Here is a 20,737-nt window from a genome sequence, read left to right as displayed (position 1 = left end):
TGCTGATGATAAAGTGGTGATGTGTATTATAGTAGAGATTCCTCCGACTACTGGAACATTTCTCAAGCAAAGGCGAGCCCCATAGACCTAACGTCGTTCTATATACATATATATGGCCAACCGCTAATCATCCAAATATTATGCGTATCATTAACAATTATACATCCCGTATATACTAAGAAAATTCCATCACTCAATGTTTTGCGCTTCACACATCTTTCTATACATCCCTCCTTGCGCTATCAATTCAGCGTGCTTCCCCATCTCCACAATCTTGCCCCCATAGAAGACGCATATCATGTCCGCGTCTCTAATCGTGGACAGTCTATGAGCTACCGCAATAGTGATTCGATCACCTTCTTTTGCTGCCTCGGCCAGTGCGCTTTGTACAATTTTTTCGCTCTCCGTATCCAAGGCACTGGTTGCCTCGTCAAGTAGCAGGACTTTAGGATTACGAATCAGTGAGCGAGCAATAGCAATACGCTGACGTTGGCCGCCAGAAAGCTGCGTGCCATTTGGCCCAGCAGCCGTGGCGAAGCCGTCAGGCAAAGAAGATACAAAGTCCCAGGCATTGGCTGCGCGTAATGCTGCTTCGATTTGAGCGTCGGAAACAGTTACCTCTGCAGTTGTTGCGGAAGACATCGTTGGATCGTCAATGCCGAGGGCGATATTCTCGCGAATTGAACCTTGGAAAAGAGTTGGCTCTTGCTGCACTAGAGAGACGACTCGGCGATATAGACGTGGATTCAGCTCCGTCAGCTTATCACCAGCAATGCTAATCTTTCCAGTCGAAGGGTCGTAGAAGCGCTCGAGCATAGCAATCATGGTGGATTTGCCGCAGCCAGAAGCACCAACTAGAGCAAAGAACTGGCCTTTTTGAATCTACGATGCTGTGAGAAATTTGCCATAATAACTTTGGACAGGTGTAAACATACCTCTAGATTGATTCCTCTCAACACAGGCGCCTCTGGCCGCAGAGGATATGAAAAGTGAACGCTGTCAACAGCAATTGGGCCCCCAGATTCCGGGCCTTTATCCTTGTTTTCTGGTGTTTCATGGATTGTGGGTTTGAGTCCGTGAAGCCAGAAGATGTAATTCGCTGCGTTCTTGCCTTTGGTTATACCTGTGCAACCACGTTAGCTTTGGACATTCATCTCTAGACATGCGCCTTGAACATACTTGTTGAAAATTGAAAGAGTTGAGAAGCCGCTTGACCTGAAAAAAAGACTGCCAAAAACGCCACGTAAAAGCTATGCATTGATGTCTCCCCAAAGGAGACAAGACGACATCCATACCTGGAAGTGATAGTTAGCCCCAAGCTCGCCCATGATGAGCCATACAATCACTTACCAAAAACCCAAAGCCATGAACCAGTACTCAATGCACTGAGTAAAGGCAAAGCAAACCATCATAATCGACATTGGCTTCACAGATCCATTGACCGCGTGGTCTAATTCGTTGGTGTAGCTCTTGAGGACCGATTCCTCAATGGCCAAAGACGATACAGTGCGTATCGCAGTGACGGCTTCTGAAGCAATCGCTGCACTTTTGGACTGACGTGCCGAGATATGATGATCAAGCCTGACGTCCAATCGAATCTTGAACCATCCAGAACCAACCATGGGGGGCAACCCAGCGAAGACAACCACAAGTCCCAGCTTCCAACTATATACGATGGCCAGAACGCTGCATGCGGCAATGTTGAATACTGCTACCAGGATTAGAGCAATGTTAAAACCCATGAGCTCCAGGATAGCCTGTGGGTTTGCGTCAACGCGGCTAGCTAGCGCTCCAATGTTATTTTCGGGACGATCGAAGAATTGGAGGTCTTGGCGTAGCATGTCGTTTAAACTTTGACGACGGAGTTTGTGCGATAACGTCTGTTAGTGAAGGTAGTTAGCATTAGACGTTCATGGTTGTTGAAAGGGAATGCCATACCTGAGCAATCATGTTGGTCGCCCATCCAGCTATACTATAGATAACCAAGTTGCCAGCCGCAAGGACAATAAACATGGAAGCAAAAAAGTTGCCCTTTTTCGTCATTTCCGAGGGAGATAGTGTGAAGACGTCAACAGTGCTGGAAAGCAAAATGGCCTGACCGGGATAACCAGCCGCTGTTATAGTTAGATGTCTGTACCCATTCGCATTCAGATTTTGATCATGTACTCACCACCCGCAAGACAGGAAATAACAACAAAGAAATAAGCCCAACCCAATTCTGGATGCTCAGCGACTAGTCGCCAGATCACTGTTAGGAGCCCCTGTTTCTTGTAATTTTCGAAATTGTCCCTCTCTTTCTGCTGCTCGAGGCGGATCCGATCCGCGGTAGCGTATCGGGTCAAGCTCTTGACGAGATCAGCTGGATCTTTCACTTCCTCGTCATCTGGCACATCTGATTCGGTATCAGACTGATTTTTCGATACAGATAGGTCTTGGACGTGCACTAGCTGAGCGTAAGCTCCGTCTTGCTTCATTAGGCCCTCATGTGTGCCTTGTTCGATGATTTTTCCCTTCTTCATGACGACAATATTATCTGCTCTGCGGATTGTTGCTAGTTTGTGAGCAATAACAATTGTGGTACGGCCCTCGGAAGCTCTGTCCAGGGCGCGCTGGACAATGCCCTCAGCATGCGGATCAAGGGCACTGGTCGCTTCATCGAGCAGTAGGACTGTTGGTTGAGAAACGATGCTCCGAGCAATGGCAACGCGCTGCTTCTGACCACCAGATAACAGTCCACCCCTCTGACCAATCTCAGTATCGTAACCATCTGGCAATTCTGAAATGAAATCATGAGCAAAGGCAACTTTGGCAGCTTCTTGGACTTGAGTCATCTTTTCTTCTCTTGAAGCATGTTCCCATTTCGTGCCAACAAGACCGTGCGCAATATTATCGAATGCTGAGCCTTGGAAAAGCACAGGCTCTTGTTGGACAAGTCGAACGTTCTTCCGGAGCCAATTGAGATTTAATTTGTTAATTGGTTTGCCATTCAACTTGATGGTTCCAGACACGGGGTTGTACCATCGCTCAACGAGACCGACAATGGTGCTCTTTCCAGAACCGCTTTGGCCCTATACAGGAAATGTCAGTTTTTGCAAGGGAACGATGGAGACGAGAAAAGGATGGAAGTTACTTACCACCAAAGCTGTCACTTTTCCAGCGGGAACAGACAATGAAAAGTCGTCCAGTACAGTTATACTCGGCCGTGAAGGATACGCAAAGTTGACATTCTCCAACTCAAGATGTCCGACAACTTCTGTAGGCTTCTCTCCCGATTCGTCGAATGGGTTAATATCAGATTTTCGGTCGATGAGCTCAAACAGCTGTGCGGCTCCCGAAGCAGCCCTCGAAAAGTCGATGGAATACGGCGCCAGCGACGTGATACTGATAGTTGCGATTGTTACAGAGAACAAAACTGTGAAGATTTCGCCAGATGACTTAATCTCCCCATTTGCGTATAGATGAATTCCCTGCCAAAAAGCAAGCCCAAAGCCGAGGTACATGATTGTATATTCGGCCGAAAAGAGAGCTGCGAACCAAGGAGATAGCTGGCGACCGTATTTGTGAGCCTCTTCGAGGTATTCGTTGAATTTGCTGACAAGCCTAGACCGCATCTCAAACGCATGTACAGTTCTAGTACTGCCAATGATTCCTTCCGCATAGCCATTGGCCTGAGCGTGAACATCGAAGATTTTAGTCTCGACAGCTGCCTCGTTGATACCAACAAAGGCCATTACGGCCATTGTACTCGGGGCGATGCAAAGACAGATAAGGGTCAGCTTCCATTGGGTGACAAATGCCACAATAAAGGCAGTGACAAAGGCCGAGACTCCTTGGAACGAAAGCCCAAGCTTCTCTGCAATGCCACCCTGGATCAGTTTTCCATTTGAAGTTGCTTGAGTGGCAATCGATCCACTGGTGCCGAGATCGTAGTATGCAACCTCCTGGCTCAAAGCAGCTTTCAAGTATGCATGTCGAATGTTTCGAACGATTCGATACGCGTTGTAGGTCAGGAGCACATTGTATGCGTATGCTAGGACAAACCTCCCGATGCCTAGATAGACGAAATAGAGCCTTTGAAGAGTGAGTGCCAAGGTTTCAATAGCTGAATAGGTGTAATGCATGCGACGAAGAAATCACTTACGATAATCGGCCGGCATCACTGCGAAACTTTGCACCGCTTGCTGATGGATCGTTGATAAAATTGGTAATGGTTGTGACGAATTGGCCAAAGATCAGATTCTGGAGAGCTATGCCAGCTCCAGACGCAATTGCAGCTACAATCGAGATGGCGAGGATAATTCGTTCACGCCGCCCGGTATAAGTGAAAATTCTCTATACGTTTGATCACACAAAAGTAATCAGCAACCTCCAATCGGAGCCACACAAAATATGGACAGGCTGCCCACTTACCAGATACGGGCTCTGGGACTTGTTCTCGCTCGCTGGGGTTTCATCGCCGACTGAAACCTCTATGCTGCTATCCACCTGTTCAACGGCATCTGAGGCTTGATTCACAGGCCCCTCATGGCCCTTCTCTGAGACGGTCATATTCAGGCTGCTGGTCTGTCTCGCCAAAACCAACAACCTGCTGAAGTTGTCGTGGCAAAGTGCAGGTCTTACGAGACAGAACGACTAGCCTTTTTCAACAGCCTTGGAGGATGGTAGGAATGTCCTTATTAACGTCTTAGCCCCATCAGGAGGGATGCCGGTTAAGCTACCCGAGATCTTTCATTCCACGTCTGCTTTATCATTGTCAAGATTGCTCCATCGATTGCCTGTTCAGTGCCTCGCCCGTATTTCGTATCGGACAATGCCCTGTCCTCGGGCTCCGCGACTTTCGGGCTCCGCGGGCCAAAGCCGCTGTACGTGTATATGCGGAGCCGCTAAGCCAAGGCACCAGTGTGGGTTGATCTGTCCTGGTAGACGACGTCCCCCGACTTTTTTTTTTTTTTTTTTTGTTCCAGATCTCTGCTCCGCCACGGGATCGGACAACGTAAAATGAGGTGCTGACTCCCAGTTGTTAAGCATATTGTCGGCTATGCTTAGCAGCCAGTGAGGGGCAATGGAAATGAAAAAGTTCCAATGTATCACACTATTTCACGGCTCAGACATGCAGCTAGGAAAATCTACGAGACGACCTTACCAAACAAGCGGAGATGAGGCTAATTCACATTTGCCTCGCTCGTGCTTTGATATTCATCGAAGGAAGTATTGAGCTGCGGGCAATCTCAATCAAATTGAGTAATACGCAAGCAGATAAAAGAACATCGATTAAGTGTTATATAGCTCTCCTTTTTCTTCTAAATTGGTACTATTCACTAAATCCTCTTATTGAATGGTTTCGGATTCTTGACATCATGTCGAAATCGTTGCTGATCAACGAAGCGGAATTTGATGCTTCACAGCATTTTTAATCCGCCCAAAGGATCTTATGACATTACATGTACCCAAGCGATTAGCACGCTTTGTAATTGTAGCATGGCTTCACAACATTCTGGCGCCTCGCTCCCTCACCAGCCCTAGCTTCACAGCATTTTTAACCTTCCCCAAGGGTCTCGAGAATAAAAGCGCCCATCATGTGTATTTTTGTTTCGCCCTAAAGGCCTTATAACGAATACGTACGTCATGCACAGGGTGATAAGAAATGTCTAAGTCTTGTAGGTTATTGAAGTCATATGTCATAGTTATTTTGTTTCACTCGCAAAACCCAAGTACATGTGTCTTACATCGTACCTAAATCACAAAAACATACTATGGGCATCAATCATAACATGGAGTTCTTCTATTTTATTCCTTCCTCCTTTTCATCTTGCACCAAAGGCTACTATTTCTCAAAACATCATGTATAGAGATCAAACCTCAATATCTCCCATCTCATGCAACCGTCTCCGCCCCCCAATAAAATGTCGAAATCTCCGCTCCCAGATACTTATCCTGATACAATCCCGCCTTCTCCCCCTCCAACGCCGCACCAGCACACACAATCAACGGCATGAAATGCTCTCCCCTCCTCGGCGGATGCATCTCATTCGCATGTGGAAACTCCCTCCAGCCCGCCACCCTCTTCCACCGCTCCTCCTTGCTCTCCGCACCCACAGCCTGTTCCAGCGCGTTGTTCCATCGACCAATCCGCTCCGACCACTGCTTGACTTTTCCAGGTCCTCCGTTACGTAGATCATGGTAGACCTGGAAGTTGTGAACAGAGGCGAAACCCGAGCCCACGACGGCAATGTTTTTCTGACGGAGTTTTGCCAGCGCAGCTCCCATTTTCAAGTGCTCAGTTGGATCTTCTGATTCCAGCACGGAAAGCTGAACAATCGGTACATTGGCCGCGGGATTCACCAACAACATTGGAATAAAAACGCCGTGGTCCCATCCTCTCTTGCCATCCAGCTCAGATTGCAGGCCCTCTGCTTCCAGCGCGGCTTTCACCTCCTGCGCAACCTCCGGGTGGCCAGGTGCAGGGTACTTGAGCGCGTAAGCTTCCGCAGGGAAGTTGTAGTAGTCAAAGAAGAGCTCGTGCGCTGCCCCGGATGAGATGACTGGCTTATCTGTTGACCAATGCGCTGTAACGAGAACAATGGCGCGAGGCTGCTCAGGAGTTCCGAGCTTGAGAATCTTGGGCACTCGGGTTTTCATGGAATTGGTGACTTCCTTGTGGGCAGGATCGCCGAGGATGGGGAGAGGACCTACAGCGTCTCATTGTTAGTTGTTTGTAATTGACAATAGAGCATAATTGCCGATGAGGGTGAGACGATATGGGTGAGTGAGCAATGGGCGGTAAAACAATCTTACCTCCGCCATGTGAAAGCGCAACCACAGGAGCAACAGTCATTGCAGCTTTCTTGCTGAAAAAATACGTTGAAGCGAAGCGAAACAGCGTGACCAAGACAACTACCCTGGTAACCAAGGCAATAAGTCGTTTCAATATCAATCTCATCAAAAGCCGTAAGGATTCACACAGAGTTCAATCTGATAACGTCGGGACGGGTCTCTCTCTCTTTTTATCTGTTTCTTACTAACCGCAGAGACAGGATTGGGCCTTCAGACCCGTCTCACTGGCAAGTCGGAATTACGAAATAGGCGCTCGCGATCTCACTGTACTTCGGTACTCTAATTGCCTCACTGGGCTTAGCCCCTGTTTGATCATTTGAGTTGTCAGCAGGAATTAACGTTTCGCAAGCAAACAGATTTCGACGATGACGAACAGGCTGTGCTTATTAACAGCGTTGTATCCCAAGTGGCCAATCATTGAGGGCAAAGCCGTCTTCAGCCGCCTGACTCCGAGCGGCAAGTAAGGAGCTGGGCGCCAGTGGGAGGGCGGCTCCCACTTAGATGCCGTAGTGCGCGTTAGATTTGGCGGAGAGAAAAGGCTAGAATGGACTATGTTGATGATGGCGACTCAGGCCGGCAACTAGGAACGGATAGGAGGCTGAATTGAGACTAATTCAGACCTTTGAATTTGCAAAAGGTAAAAGGCATAGCAACTATGTGAATTACTCTAGATACTCAAAACTTACTAAGCCTCAATACATCGACTACAATTGCCCATCTACCGCCTCACGCTGAACACGACCACTTTCTTCCAGCCTTTCCAGCCTTTCCAACAAAGATGGACCCGTTGAGCCGTTGACAAAGACCGCCACTTTGTCCCTGCCACTGCCAACGGCTTTGATTCGAGATCCAATATCCAACGGACTTCCCTCACTGATGATGAAGTGGCCCTTTGCTTGATCCTCTGGCAGCTTGGCTCCAAGGATCTTGTGTGCGTTTCCACTTACAAGATCCAGGGCAGCCTTCTCTCCCAGCCGTCCGTTGCCATTGTGGTACGCTTTGCCGGCTTCAAGTCCCAAGTCACGCACATACCAGTCTTCAAACAGGCCAATGGCGACCGTAACGTTGGCATCAAGCAGGTAATCAATCGTCGTACCGTTTGTCAGTGGCGCGCCGGGAAGAGAACGGCGTTGGTCCCAGTTATTCGCATGCACCTGAAGAGGAAGCAAGATGACGCCAACCTCCGCGGCGCCTAGCTCTGCTGCAACGAGATGAGACTCTGCGCCGCCGAGAATGGCCAATCTTATCTTCGACTTGGTGGCCTCTTCGACTTCTGACTTGATCCTCAACGCAATGGCAATGCCGTCCGCATTATCGATAGTAAGAGCCAAGACCGTCTTTCCAGCAACCACTTTTTGCAAAAAGGCATCTTCTGAGAAGGGATCCTCAGCTGTCTTATTAGTAGAAGCAGCTGCAAGGAGCTTACTTCGCAACTTGCCAAATATCTCAGAGTAACTGCCAGTGCTGCGAGCGCTAAGGTCAAGCGTGTAATGAACGGCGACATCGGCATCAAATACCGCGCCCTTCTCGGCGACAGTCTTGGCCGCGGTGAGGAAGCCAACACTGGTGCCGTGATGGGAGCTGCCACTTACAAACTTTGGAGCAGAGATGCCCTTGGTAACACCATATTTAGCAGCAACATGTAGCTTCTTGCTGTCCAGCCGAAGTCCATCGACAGCACGAGTGAAGGCGGTTGGGTTCGGCCCATTGTCGGTTACATCTTCAGCGTCGATATCGTTCAAGCCAATGGTTCGACCGACGCCAGTGAAAGAGTTGGTGAGATAACCATTCTTTAGGATGATTCGCCGCTTCACCTTTTGGGCAGCTGCCTCATATTCCGGACTGCAAGGACCAATGCAAGCAATCTTCCCATTGGAGATGAAGACAGACACAGGCTTGCCATCAGATTCGAAAACCTCATCATCAGACAGAAGAACCTTTTTAATGCCATAGAAAAGAACATCTTGCATCTCAGTTGGCTCTTCGACGATGTAAGATAGCCCGGTATCGGGTACAATAGGGCTTTGTTTAGGCTTTGAGAGCTCAACTGGGTCTTCGAATTGCGCAGTGCCGTCGATCCAGACTTGGACGGGAGCAGCCCCAACGCTCAAGGGATCGCTGTCCCAAACCACGATATCGGCATCAAACCCTGGCTTAACCTTGCCTAGCCGTTTACCAAAACCAAGCAGCTCAGCAGGAATGCTGGTAACAGCGGAGAGAGCAGCGTGGTAGGGAAGACCATAGCGATAGCCTTTTGCGGCTTCAAAGAGGACATGCTGAGCATTGAGAACAGGGTTGTCGCTCACATACACAGTCGTGAGGTTGGCATCGTAGAGATATTTGCCAGCATACTCAGACCCAATGTAGGCTTCGGCTTTGTAAAACATGTTATCAGCGAACAGGGCCGACGCGGGTGGTCGGCCTCCATATGTGCGCTTGAGGATCTAAAAGAAGTAACGATTAGATTAGCCACAACTAAGCTTGAATGGTTGAAGGAACCTACTTCAGTAGCTAGATACGTTTGATGAGCGTGATGGAAAGCCCGAATTGGGAACTTGAACTCGTTGGTATGATCCACCATTGCTTCAAGATCCGTGATGGTGTAACAGTGAGTGTTGATATGGACCTGGCCGCGAAGGGCTGCGGCAAGCGACTCCCAGAATAGCTCTTGTGGCAGATACTCGCTCATAAATTCCACACCAATCTCATGAGCCTTGTTGCAGCAGTCATCCTGGCGCTGGATCAGAGCTCTAGCTTGCTCAAAAGCGTGTCGAAAATCGAAGCTTTCGCCCATGCGGCTGAATGGCCTTTTGTCGATGCCTCCATGGACCCTCTTGGCATTCTCTCCGCATGCCATCTTCATGAATCGCCAGTTGCGATCCGGGTCTGCGAGCATGTCTTGCGCGCTGATCTCTTTGCGGCCGCTTCTGGGGCCAACAGCGTGCTTGATAGTGTAAGCCTCGCCACCCATATTGTTGCCGGAGCCGGGGAGGATGAGGGAAGTAGTGACTCCGCCTGACTTGATGACTTCAATCTGGTGATCCAATGGATTGAGAGCATCAATAGCTCGTGCCCACGGAGTCGTGTTATCCGAGAGTTCATTGGTGTCGTCGTTGCCTAGAAGACTGGGCAGAGAATCGACGCCGGCATGGCTGTGCATGTCGATGATGCCGGTGGTGAGTTGACGGCCCGCAGCATCGAAGATCAGGGTGTCTTCCGGTAGCGAGCTTGATGAAATCTGATGTTCGACTCGTTTGATGAGTCCATATTCGAGCAGCACGTCGCCTTGGATCCATTCCCAGCCCTTGCCCGCTCTGGCATCAGCCTCGCTTGTGCCTTCAAGAGGCTCGCCAACCCAAATGACAGCGTTCTTGATGAGAGTAGGCTTGCTGCCTTCGATCCATCTGGCGTTCTTCTCTCGCCCAAGTCCTATTGGATCCTGGGGCTTGAGCTTGAGCTTTTTGCAAGTCTGCAGGTCACCGTAGAGCTTGTCGCGCGAGAGCACAGGAACTTTCGTCTCCTCTCGCCATATTTGTATCCATTGTCCAAATACCAACAGCAACAAAGCCGCAGAGAAGAACTGCAAGAGGCGGGAACGGCGCCAACCAGCTCGCCGACCGCGAAAAGGCGCAGCTCCAGAAGCTGGTGATAGGAGGCCAGAGGCGCTGTAGGCAGGAGGGCCAGCTTTTTCGTCCATCATGAGGCCTCGCATCGCGGTAGACGTGATGAAAGTAGTCACCACACGAGAAGGGCCAGACGAGGGAGGATGAAGAGGGAAAATAGGAGCCTCCCGTCGTGCCTTGTGCTACAATCGGAACAGAGCAGCGATAATAGATGCTCGTCTGTACAACGGATGTGGATGCCGAAAGATAACGACTGGAGACCGCAGCTAAAGGCGGCTGCGCTACCCTGAGCTGCTTTTGGCAGCTATGAGCGCTGGAGCGGGCCAATCCGAGCCTATCAGGCCCGCCACAGCACCGCCAAAAGTTCCAATCTGCAGGGCGCTTGCGGGGTAGCAGCCGCCAAGACACAGCGCTACGGCCCTTGAAACTTGAAATGGCCTGTGTCGCGATCGGTTTTAGCCAAGTGTGGCGATGCCATCATTTTCGTCATTCATGGCACACGCGCTTGACGAGGCTGATTTGCGGTCCACTTATTTCAGGTACTGTACGGATCATATCTTGTTGTATCAGCAGTGGAGGGAGCCCTCAACGGGAATATACGACATGCTGATATTTCCAAGCTGATGTATGTCTGCGCAAGCGCTCGTCCAGTGGAACGGGTGTAACTGACCATTTCGCGATTATACCCGACTGTTTCACGTTAATCCCTTCTGCTTCCGATTTGTTCACTTTCATGGCCATCACATGTTTGTATTTCCACATCTTTAAACAGCGTTTGGAACACGTATGTTGTTAGGGCAGTCTCCATATAGCACGTAGAATAGGCACATGTACCTGTATGTGGTTATCCGTCTGTCCTCGTGTACTTGCGAAACATCAATATATCGACCGATAAGAGAAAGGGTTTGCGACGCGATTTATTTGTCATTGACCGCTCTCCTGTGACAAATGAATCTTTTTCTGACTTCTCCCCAAAATTGAGTCCATGACTCGGGTCGATCTGAATGTTGTTGATTCTCCGCTGAGAGCTTTACTACGAGTGGAGCGACGGCTTAGGATTATGTGAGACGAGACAATACCAATAGAGGTACCAGGGCTCTAAAGAAGTCAAAGTGTAAAGTGCTTCAAGTATCAATAAGATTTAAGTTTAACAATAAGATTTAAACCGCATCCAGCTCTTCGGAATACTCGGCCAAACTAGAGACAATGGCTGAAAATTTGATCTTCAAGTCTGACCGGTATCCATCAAGTAGGATACAAAAGAGAGGCGAAGGATGTTTTCGAACTTGAAAAAGAGAAAAAGAAGCAAAAGAAAAACTGGATTTTTTTTTTAATTCTTTCAAGATTATTCTAGGCCAAGGGGTCTCTATTAGAAATGGACGCAAACGACAAGGTGATTGCAGAACTCGTGCAAACACGCATCAAGGTTACCCCCGAACAGTACAAAGATGTATACAACAAACGAATGCATCCCATCTTAATGGCTCAGCCGGGAATAATTGCAACAATGGCCGGCGTAATAACTTCAGAGAATGGCCAAGACTCAAAGAAGCAAGCAGACGGTGCTACTGTACTTTCACTGGTCATTTGGAAGAACGTGGATTCGCATATTGGTTTTGTAACCGGCCCAGCAGCAGGTCCTTTCTTCGAAGCATCGATGCCTTTAATGCGTGAACCACCCTCTGTTGAGCATTATGATGTGGATGGCTTGCAACCGTCCGCTTTCAACAGCCACTTCGCTCAGGTACTGAAAGCTTCTTCTGCCACCAACAAAGAACTCCTGGCTAGTGTATTTAAGAGACACGTAACTACCGAAGGAGCGGAAATGGCGCTATTTAGCGATTGCACAGAGGATACATCAAAAAAGGCCTTGATACTATTCAGCGACGCCGACCAGTTTGAAGCTACATGTGGTGTTATGGATAAAGGGACGGGGATTGAGCATTATAATATTGAGTGGTATTCAAGAGGAACAACAAGGTCTCATTAAACATAAAGCCCTTACACAAAACACTGCAGAACATACGTTTGATTGTGGCCGTTAGTGGTTAATTCTCAAGCCTAGCCTCATAAACATTAAAATGAAACCTTCTTACTTCAACGTCAAAGCTCTCTGCAAGCTCCCATATTGATCTATTGAATGAACTTGGGCATTCCTTTATCGTAAGTGCCGCTACACGCAGCAGCGACACATCTCTCCAAGCTTCCAAAATAAAACTTCTTCCTAGTAAGCCCTGGCCCATAATGAGCATATTTCGCAGAGTTGGTCATGATTGTTTTCGCAGATGTTGGAATCACAGGCTCATCAATCATGCACCAACACGTATCGGTAATAAACTGAACTCCAAACCGCTCCAATTCTTCAATCAAGCCCGCTTGACTTGCTAGCCCATGCGTTGCTCTTCCACAAGTCACCATGATGGAAACTCGATCGTCTTTTGTCCATCCTCGACAAATATTTGCCAAATTTCTCATTTCCATAATGGAGAAATGCGGATTCCCAAGCGAGACGAGGTCAACTGGCGAGCCAACCTGTGCGCTGTTGAGCGTTCTCCAGCTTGTCTCAAGTTGCCTCAGATCAAGGCTAACAGTCTCTATATCATCTCTTTCGCCTATCGCATCTTGTAATGTGGCGGCTTCTGGAGTTACTCCAGCGATGTGAAACATTGGAGCGCTTGCCATGGTGGCAAATGCCGCTCCGAATGCCTTCAAGTCGTCTGTCGATGGGCGCACCCTCTCAAATCCTGTGATGACAGGTATTCGACTTCCTGAGAGGCCACCAACATGATATCCTAATAAAGGATAAAGAGAATCATCAATATCCTCTGGTTGAAGAAGAGGCACCTCTACACGAAGTGAAGCAAGCCTGTTGTGCTTCAAATGAAGACCTCCGTGTGGAGCACGCCCAGTTAAAGCAATGCATATGTCCAGAAAATCCGGATACTTCATGGTCCTCGCGCCGAGTACACTGTTGGCGTATACCACAGCATTCGATTCAGCCCAAGCTACTTGGTCTCCTTTTTTCGGCGCACTCGAAAGTAAATAAGGAGCACAAGTAAAGGTTGGGCGGCCACCCATGTCGGTATACGCTGTGGCCAGCTTTTCTGCCGCCTCGCCAAATGTGGATGCAACCCCTTGAGAGCGCCAGCGCTTTTGATCCACGGATATGGAGTTGAGAGTAGTGGGAACCAAGACCTTGCCTCCCCAGTCGCGTAATCTTTCTGCGAAGTCGAGCGACCCAGGCCCAGTATAAACACAGCCATCTATATGAACTTGTGTAATGTCTATTAGCTTATCGGCTCCTTCTATAGCAGCCATGCGTAAGATGATGCGCATAGCAGCCTGGGCTGCTCGACCGTGCAGGCCCTCTAGAAAATCTTTGTCCCCATCGGACAACTCAACATGGTGGTTTAAGCTTGTGCCCAGAGCCTTTTCGGCGACCGGTTCAGAAACTTCTGGTACACTCTTTAGTTGTGCGCTTGAGACTGTATTTCCGTTTATGGTAACATGAATAGCGTTTTGTAGGTCTTGAAATTCGTCCGTCTCCAGAACCACTACCGGAATAGACTCATTGAAGATCTCTTCCGCAACCACGACTCCAAGGGTGAGAATATCTTCCTTTCTTGAAAATATAAAGCCTTTTGGGCCCTTGCCATTGAGTATAAGCTCCAGTAACACCCCACTCCCAGAGCAAGACCCGCGACCGCCGGGAATAGCGAGAATTGCATCTTGGATGTGTTTGCCACTCAGCGGGTGGTGGCGATCTATAACTTCGCTCGTTTGCGGATCGACGCCCCCCCAAAAGCTCAATTCGAGGTTACTTGCGATAAGTGGACCTGAAGCATTTCCGTCCACGTATGCAATCCCATGATATAAGATTGAGCCTTTAAGCTGCATTATTACTGGGAATGTAGGTATTTTCGTCTATAGCTGGGCTCCTAGTAGCGCCTTCATTAAGGCAAATAGATATAGTTAGTATGCTATAGTTACAAATATCGATATAGGTTCAAAGCATGCATTTCGCTGTCCAAGTTGACGGCTGTCTAGATTGTTGATTGAGAAGACGTGCTAGCGCAAGCCTGATAATAAAACGCATAAGAAGCTCACCTGAACTAATACCTGGGTAATCTAGAAGGAAAATAGAAGCGTCAAAGAAAGCGGGAAATAACCATTCGGGGCATAGTCTTGACTGTGGGGAGTTTCGCTGGGCGAATGTTGAAATCGAGTGCGCGCTCAGAAGTTTGCCGATGAGCTAGATTCCCCTCACTGTTGGCCCACTCCGCTTTTATATCGTGGTCGGCGAACTATTAACAATTTAGCCTACCCCGTGCCCGTGTCGTGTTACAATAGTATGCCAAATCGCAAGTTGTTGCACACACGGGATTCGGTCATAGGGAAACGAAAGTCCCTTTCAATAGCTAGGCGTCTTTGAAGCTAATTATAGAAGAAGAGAATACCGTCATATATCGATCTTCCCCGCTGCCATGTTCTTCCAAAATTAGCTGAAGAATCACAGTCTCCCCTCAACCAATTCCCTTGCATACAGAGGAAGAAATGGCAATTCAGATAAGAGACGCAACAGAAGAAGACATGCCCGCCGTGGCACGGCTTGCAGGCGTCACGTTCCACCCGACAACCGATTGGATCACTCGCCAAGTTTTTCCTCTGCATCTGCAGCCGAAGAATATCCCCGATGGCGACGCATCTCTACCCTGGCGCCAGCTAAGAAAGACTGCGAGCTTCAATACATCAAATTGCACGATTAAATTAGCCATAGATACCGCCTTGAACGACCAAATTGTTGGCTTCGCTGTGTGGGAGCAGCCAGTCGAAGATGAGAAGCCCCCAATTGCGCCTGCAGACCCAGAGCTGCCTTCAGATGTAACGGACATGAAGATTTTCGAGGAGCTCAAGTCAATCTTGAAAGAGGACCATAAAGCCAGCTTTGGCGATAGAGGACTGAAAGACGTGTGGCGTTTGTCTCCCCTTCCTATATCTCTACATGTGCCACCCATTTTGCTTTACATGTTGAGCAACGCAGTTAACCGATAATAACCATTAGATCTTGACATGATTGCGGTTGACCCACCTCACCAGCGGAGGGGAATTGGTAAGGCGCTCTTAACATGGGGCATGCGGCAAGCCACCAAGGCCGGCAGGGATTGCTACCTCATGGCAACGCCACAAGGGCGACCGCTCTATGAAGCGTTTGGTTGGGAGATTGTACGACCGTTGAACATGTTTGGAGTAATGCATCACTCGATGATATATCGAGCGAACAAAGAAGCACTTTTATGAGGCATGAATTATGAGAGAAGCCGCAGTTACATATGGAATTTACCGCTCATCGCTTACGACACATGATGATATAGAAAAGAACGAGGGGGTTTTATAGAAAAGGAATTGAGAATAATGACAGACTTGACGCTTATGCTATTTATTATTGTCTATTTATCGCACCATTAACTCGTAAGAAAACGTCATGCGTATCCTCGCCATGCCTAATAATGCGTCTAATAATTGCTTTGTTAGGGATCTATCCTATTATTAACACCATCTAACCGGCTTTTCCAATCTATTAAAATATGTTGATATCGCAAAAATGAATGTTGTAAAAAAAAGTCGCTAGAGTAGAGATATGCATGACTCTTTCAGTTCTCTTCTTCTTCACGCCTACTCAGCCTTCTTGGACATCTTTGTTCGGAGCTTCATCAGCAGGTACACCAAAGCGTACGAGCTAAACACCATCAGCACCACGATACCAGCATCTCGCCAGCCGTAGTAGTATTCCTTCAGGTTCAATGTGCGGAGATAGTCTTGGCCCTTGGAGTATGAGCACACTTGGCAGTTGGCCGTGGCGCTGGGGTTGATGAGATCTGCCACGGCACCTGGGCCTGCTGCCAGATAGTCCTTGAGATAATCTCCGCAAGTTGTGCCGTTGGGAGGATTGAAAGTGGCGAATTCGTGCTCGGAACACTTGATTTCTGCTCCCCACAGGTTGAAAACCAACATGCTTCCCATGAGATAGTTGAAAGGATTGAGGTAGTAAATCCAGTATCTCCAAAACTCCTGAATCTGGGCGTAAGGCACCAAGACACCACAGAAGGAAACAAGAGTTCCAATAACGACAGGGTTCGCCAAGACAGCAAAGACCTCGTTGGGCGCGTATGCAGCAATGAACTGACCCATACCAGTGTAGAGGAACTCGTAGCAGAGCATGACAAAGAAGGTTCCTCCGGCGCGGTGAGAGTCGCCGGGGAAGCCCACAGTGTAATACCAGCACACAAAGTAGAGCACAGCGCAAACGATGAGGTAAGGGATTTCCGAAACAATAAGCGCAGTTACGAAAGCAATCCATGAGTACATCTTGGACTTCTTCTCGCGAGTCTCGAAGATGTTTCGGCGGTGGATGAAGAGAGGCTGCAGCTGGGCAAGTACACCTGGCGCGACGAAAATGAAGTTGAAGATGGTAAAAAGCTTCAACTGCAAATCGCCGATGGAGTCTTTAACCATCCAGAAAGAGAAACCGTTGAAAAGAGCCGAGAAAATGTGCAGCGCGAATTTGTTGTTGACGTAGTCGGCGTTGCGGTACAAGCTGACATTCATGCGTTGTGTGACAAGCTTGGTCTGCTCCCATAGGGTTGTAGCAAATTCGTTACCGTCATCAACAGTGCCAGGAGGCTTGGATGCAGCCTCGTCAATGATTCGATCAAGCTCTGTGGTCATGTTGGCATACTCGGGGGAGGCGAGCCAGACGTCGTTCCAATCCTTGCCCTGAGAGAGCTGTCCTGAAACCACATCAATCATGTGCTCGGCAGGGTTCACTTCTGTTGGGCACGCGGCATCGTAGCGAGCAAAGTATTCCTTGACGACCTTGGCCTGGTCACCAATCTCTCCGAAATAAACAGTCTTGCCACCCTTTGCGAGCAACAAAAGCGTATCGAATTGAGCAAACAGCTGAGCAGAAGGCTGGTGGATGGTGACCAAAACGGCTTGACCAACGGCAGCGAGCTTTCGTAAGAAACGGACAGTGTGGTAGGCAGACTGGCCGTCTAGACCAGAAGTGGGCTCGTCCAGGAAGATCAAGATGCTAGGCTTAGAGACAAGTTCAACACCAATCGTGACACGCTTGCGCTGTTCAACGCTCAATCCTGCGCCTACTTCACCAATCAAGGTGTCGGCAATGTCGTGAAGTTCCAAGAGATCGATAATGGTGTTTACGTAGGCCAGCTTCTCCTCACGCGGCGTATCACGGCTCTGTCGAAGCAGGGCAGAGAACTCCAAAGCCTCTCGGACAGTGGCGTAGGCCTCGTGCACATCGAGCTGTTCACAGTAACCGGCGGATCGTTGGAAAGAGACGGGCAGTGGTCGACCGTCAACCTGGATGGAGCCACGAATAGTGCCTTCAGTCTTTCGCTGAGCAAGGACATCAAGCAGGGTAGTCTTTCCCGCACCGGACGATCCCATCAAAGCAGTCAAATTTCCAGGCTTAACCCAACCCTGAACGTTATCCAGCAACAGACGGTCGCCTGAGGGTGTCTTGACGGTGTAGCAGAGGTTCTTCCAGGTGAAAACGGAGGAATTGCGAATGAGGTTGCCCTGAGCGGCGGTATCATCGGTCGAGTTGTTATCGGACTGTGCGTTGACAGTAGCATCATCCTTCTCTGAAACGTGACCTGATTCTGACGACACCTGGCCCTCTTCGTCGACTTGGCGGACAGCATTGACAAGCTTGGACTGCTCTCGGGGAATAAGCAAGCTGGGTCCGTTCTCTGATGACAGCTTCCACTTTGTGGTGAAGTAAATGGTAATGGCCACAAACAGAGCCCACCATGCCCAGATGATGCCAAAGTTCCTCCACACATGAGAATGGCTGTAAGAGAGTGACGCAAGGTACAAGTCGCCATCGACAAAAGTCTGTCCCGGCACTGCACCACCCACACCAGCACAAGCTTGAGCGCCTGAATCAGTGAAGCCGGGGCCATTGGGAACAATGTTAGGGCCGACACAAGGGATGATCTTGCCGTGAAACTCATTTGAGAGAATGGCATCGAATCCATAAGCCATGGGGTCGATCCAGAAGAGCCAGACAAACCAGGGGTGCATGCGTGGCTTCTGAATCATGTAGCCGTTGTACATGATGGTAGCAGAAATGATCAAACCTGAAACTTTGGATGCGCCATCAAACGTACTGAAAGCCGCACCAATAGCTCTGAAAAGGGCAGTCATACACTTAACAAATAGATTAGCTTAAAGGTCGATGATAAGAGTCAGGTATACACTTACAAAGGTGGTAGCCACAACAATGATCCAGAAAGTAAAGAAGTGGCCCGCAGACATTGTCAAACCAACCATGAAATACAGAATCAGGGAGAAGGCAGAGACTTGTACCAGGATGACGGGAATATCGGCCGCAATCTGCGCAATGCAAAAGGCCGCGGGGTGGAAGTACGCAAATGACTTGTGTTTAATCAGGACAGGGCGGCCTTTGAACGACTCGGTGACCTCAGACATGGACAGCAGCGCATTGAAAAGCAAGGCGAAGAAGCAAGCTCCGGACTTTACGAATAGTCCTCCGGTAGTGTCGGGAGCGTTGTAAAAAAGCGAACCGGCGATGAGTGCTTGAACAATGGTAGAAAACTGCTTGATGAAGAAAGTTGCCTTGTCACCCCAGATGATCTGGTATTGTCGCTTGATACACGTCCGCACTTGAGTCCAAAAGCTCACTGTGAATGAGCTCGATGCCGGGAGGCCCTTGTCCTTTTCATGAGCAATACCCTCTTGGAATAACTTGGTCTTGGTCTGCGCCTCCTCTGTTGTTGGGTAGTTGTATTCAGTAATCGCTTGATCGTGAACAGCAGTCTGTTCGTATTCGCTGCGGATGGCGCCTGCAGTTCGGGGGGAACTTGAGCTTCATCTCATCTCGGACTTTTCTCTCGGTAGGGACGGTCACACCGGTGAGGAAGTCAGCCACGTTGGCTCCATCGTCACAGATGAAGCCCAGGTTCTCCATGAATGGTCGAGCCTCGCGCATGGGGCCGTAGTAGATTTCTTTGCCTTCGTCTAAAACGAGAACTTTGTCGAAGAGGTTATAGATGCCGTTGCCCGCTTGGTATAGAGTAACGATGGAAGCCAAGCCGAGGACATCGGTCATGGCTCGAACGGCCTTTGCCCACTCAAGAGCACTATAATATGAAACAGATTAGACGATGAATAAAAGGCTTTGGTAAGAAAATGACACTTACGTGCTGGCATCAAGACCACGCGTTGAGTTGTCCCAGCAGAAGACACTGCCCTTGGATGCGAGACACTCGATGATGGACACTCGCTTCCGTTCTCCTCCAGAAACACCTCGGACAAAAGCATCACCGACTTTGGTATCTTCCGTGTGCTCAATACCCATGGACTTGAGAAGAAACTTTCGGGTCTCCAGGCGGATTTCCTCCTGGCTAGTCATGCCGTTGGGCAAGTTGTATGGGACTTTTAATCGTGTTGCAAAGTCCATAGTCTGTCCCACAGTCAACGATGGGAAGAAGATTTCTTCTTCAGTGTTCATAATAATCTGGCCCCGATAACGTTTTGCCTCTTCGGCCTTCATGGAGCCAAAAGAAACGTCGCCGGAAATCTGAGCATATCCATTCCGTCTGTTGGCCAACATGTTGAGTAGTGTGGTACATCCAGACCCTGGTCGACCCAGCACGAGGAGCATCTCCCCGGGCTTGACACATCCATGGGCATTATCGAGGATCTTCTTCAAAGGCGGCTTTTGGCGAGATTCCTTTATCAGTTTGGGGATGTTGAACTGGGAGACGACGTTTTCGTGGATGGCTGCATCGGCGCTGATAGCCTCGACTGTGAGGTTCTGGAATGTGACTCCGAGCTCTCGGGCTTGGAAGCCGGAAGCTTTGTCGCGGTCATTGATGGCGGTGATTTCCGGCTTCATAAACCAGCTATTATCGACAGCTTCTTTTTCCCCCACTGAAGCGTTGAGGTCTGTAAGCGTCTCGCCGTATGAGGACTCCATGTTGCCAGGTCCGTGTTAGTGGTTAAGAGACCACGAACTGAAGGCCCAAGGCAATTTGTGGCGAAAGGAGCTTAGAGATTGGTATAGAAAATCTACAGAGCAAAAAAGAAAGAAGGACATTTTCTTGATAGCGAAAGTCCGCCATTTTTAACAGCTGGGAGGCCCTCGGCTTCAGCCCACATTTGATTATCTAGATACGGCAGTATGTCAAATCGGTGGATACTCGGTACTGGCAAGAAGGCCGAGACGGACCCCC

General features: G+C 49.0%; 8 protein-coding genes across 8 annotated transcripts; 2 read left to right on the top strand and 6 right to left on the bottom strand.

The window, feature by feature from the left end:
- Positions 1–2: 2 nt before the first annotated feature.
- Positions 3–4,753, bottom strand: TrAtP1_009537 (uncharacterized protein). The gene is made up of 9 exons (XM_014091362.2): positions 4,411–4,753; positions 4,142–4,332; positions 3,135–4,071; positions 2,171–3,068; positions 1,939–2,114; positions 1,351–1,880; positions 1,180–1,295; positions 936–1,123; positions 3–882 (listed from the first exon to the last, which is right to left on the bottom strand). The coding sequence occupies exons 1-9, from the start codon at positions 4,546–4,548 to the stop codon at positions 190–192; spliced, it is 3,867 nt and encodes a 1,288-aa protein (XP_013946837.2). The 5' UTR covers positions 4,549–4,753; the 3' UTR covers positions 3–189.
- Positions 4,754–5,874: 1,121 nt separating this feature from the next.
- TrAtP1_009536 (uncharacterized protein) lies at positions 5,875–6,835 on the bottom strand (the record flags this gene model as incomplete). The annotated part of the gene is made up of 2 exons (XM_014091363.2): positions 5,875–6,689; positions 6,796–6,835. The coding sequence occupies 2 exons, from the start codon at positions 6,833–6,835 to the stop codon at positions 5,875–5,877; spliced, it is 855 nt and encodes a 284-aa protein (XP_013946838.1).
- A 703-nt stretch (positions 6,836–7,538) lies between these two features.
- Positions 7,539–10,546, bottom strand: TrAtP1_009535 (uncharacterized protein; the record flags this gene model as incomplete). The annotated part of the gene is made up of 2 exons (XM_014091364.2): positions 7,539–9,278; positions 9,338–10,546. 2 exons carry the CDS (start codon positions 10,544–10,546, stop codon positions 7,539–7,541), a joined length of 2,949 nt encoding a protein of 982 aa, XP_013946839.2.
- A 721-nt stretch (positions 10,547–11,267) lies between these two features.
- TrAtP1_009533 (uncharacterized protein) lies at positions 11,268–14,774 on the bottom strand. The gene is made up of 2 exons (XM_066114331.1): positions 14,565–14,774; positions 11,268–14,405 (listed from the first exon to the last, which is right to left on the bottom strand). Exon 2 carries the CDS (start codon positions 14,352–14,354, stop codon positions 12,591–12,593), a length of 1,764 nt encoding a protein of 587 aa, XP_065970425.1. The 5' UTR covers positions 14,355–14,405; positions 14,565–14,774; the 3' UTR covers positions 11,268–12,590.
- Positions 11,833–12,447, top strand: TrAtP1_009534 (uncharacterized protein; the record flags this gene model as incomplete). Its single annotated transcript, XM_066114332.1, has 1 exon — positions 11,833–12,447. One exon carries the CDS (start codon positions 11,833–11,835, stop codon positions 12,445–12,447), a length of 615 nt encoding a protein of 204 aa, XP_065970426.1.
- A 237-nt stretch (positions 14,775–15,011) lies between the features above and the next one.
- Positions 15,012–15,509, top strand: TrAtP1_009532 (uncharacterized protein; the record flags this gene model as incomplete). The annotated part of the gene is made up of 1 exon (XM_014091366.2): positions 15,012–15,509. One exon carries the CDS (start codon positions 15,012–15,014, stop codon positions 15,507–15,509), a length of 498 nt encoding a protein of 165 aa, XP_013946841.2.
- A 621-nt stretch (positions 15,510–16,130) lies between these two features.
- On the bottom strand, positions 16,131–18,971 carry TrAtP1_009531 (uncharacterized protein; the record flags this gene model as incomplete). Its single annotated transcript, XM_066114330.1, has 2 exons — positions 16,131–18,689; positions 18,744–18,971. 2 exons carry the CDS (start codon positions 18,969–18,971, stop codon positions 16,131–16,133), a joined length of 2,787 nt encoding a protein of 928 aa, XP_065970424.1.
- A 319-nt stretch (positions 18,972–19,290) lies between these two features.
- Positions 19,291–20,481, bottom strand: TrAtP1_009530 (uncharacterized protein; the record flags this gene model as incomplete). Its single annotated transcript, XM_014091367.2, has 2 exons — positions 19,291–19,642; positions 19,703–20,481. The coding sequence occupies 2 exons, from the start codon at positions 20,479–20,481 to the stop codon at positions 19,291–19,293; spliced, it is 1,131 nt and encodes a 376-aa protein (XP_013946842.2).
- Positions 20,482–20,737: the final 256 nt, after the last annotated feature.

Source organism: Trichoderma atroviride, chromosome 5, assembly GCF_020647795.1.
Source record: "Trichoderma atroviride chromosome 5, complete sequence".
NCBI classification, from domain to species: Eukaryota; Fungi; Ascomycota; class Sordariomycetes; order Hypocreales; family Hypocreaceae; genus Trichoderma; species Trichoderma atroviride.
Note: the sequence above shows the minus strand (reverse complement) of the source record. Positions and strands in the feature narration are given on the sequence as shown.

Bases quoted from the DNA above. Each gene is read 5' to 3' on its own strand.
- TrAtP1_009537 (XM_014091362.2), bottom strand. From the start codon at position 4,548: ATGACCGTCTCAGAGAAGGGCCATGAGGGGCCTGTGAATCAAGCCTCA. The intron at 4,072-4,141 runs GTAAGTGATTTC...CACTCTTCAAAG, and splicing joins AGTGATGCCGGCCGATTATC to GCTCTATTTCGTCTATCTAG. The intron at 1,296-1,350 runs GTAAGTGATTGT...TATCACTTCCAG, and splicing joins TTCATGGCTTTGGGTTTTTG to GTATGGATGTCGTCTTGTCT.
- TrAtP1_009533 (XM_066114331.1), bottom strand. From the start codon at position 14,354: ATGCAGCTTAAAGGCTCAATCTTATATCATGGGATTGCATACGTGGAC.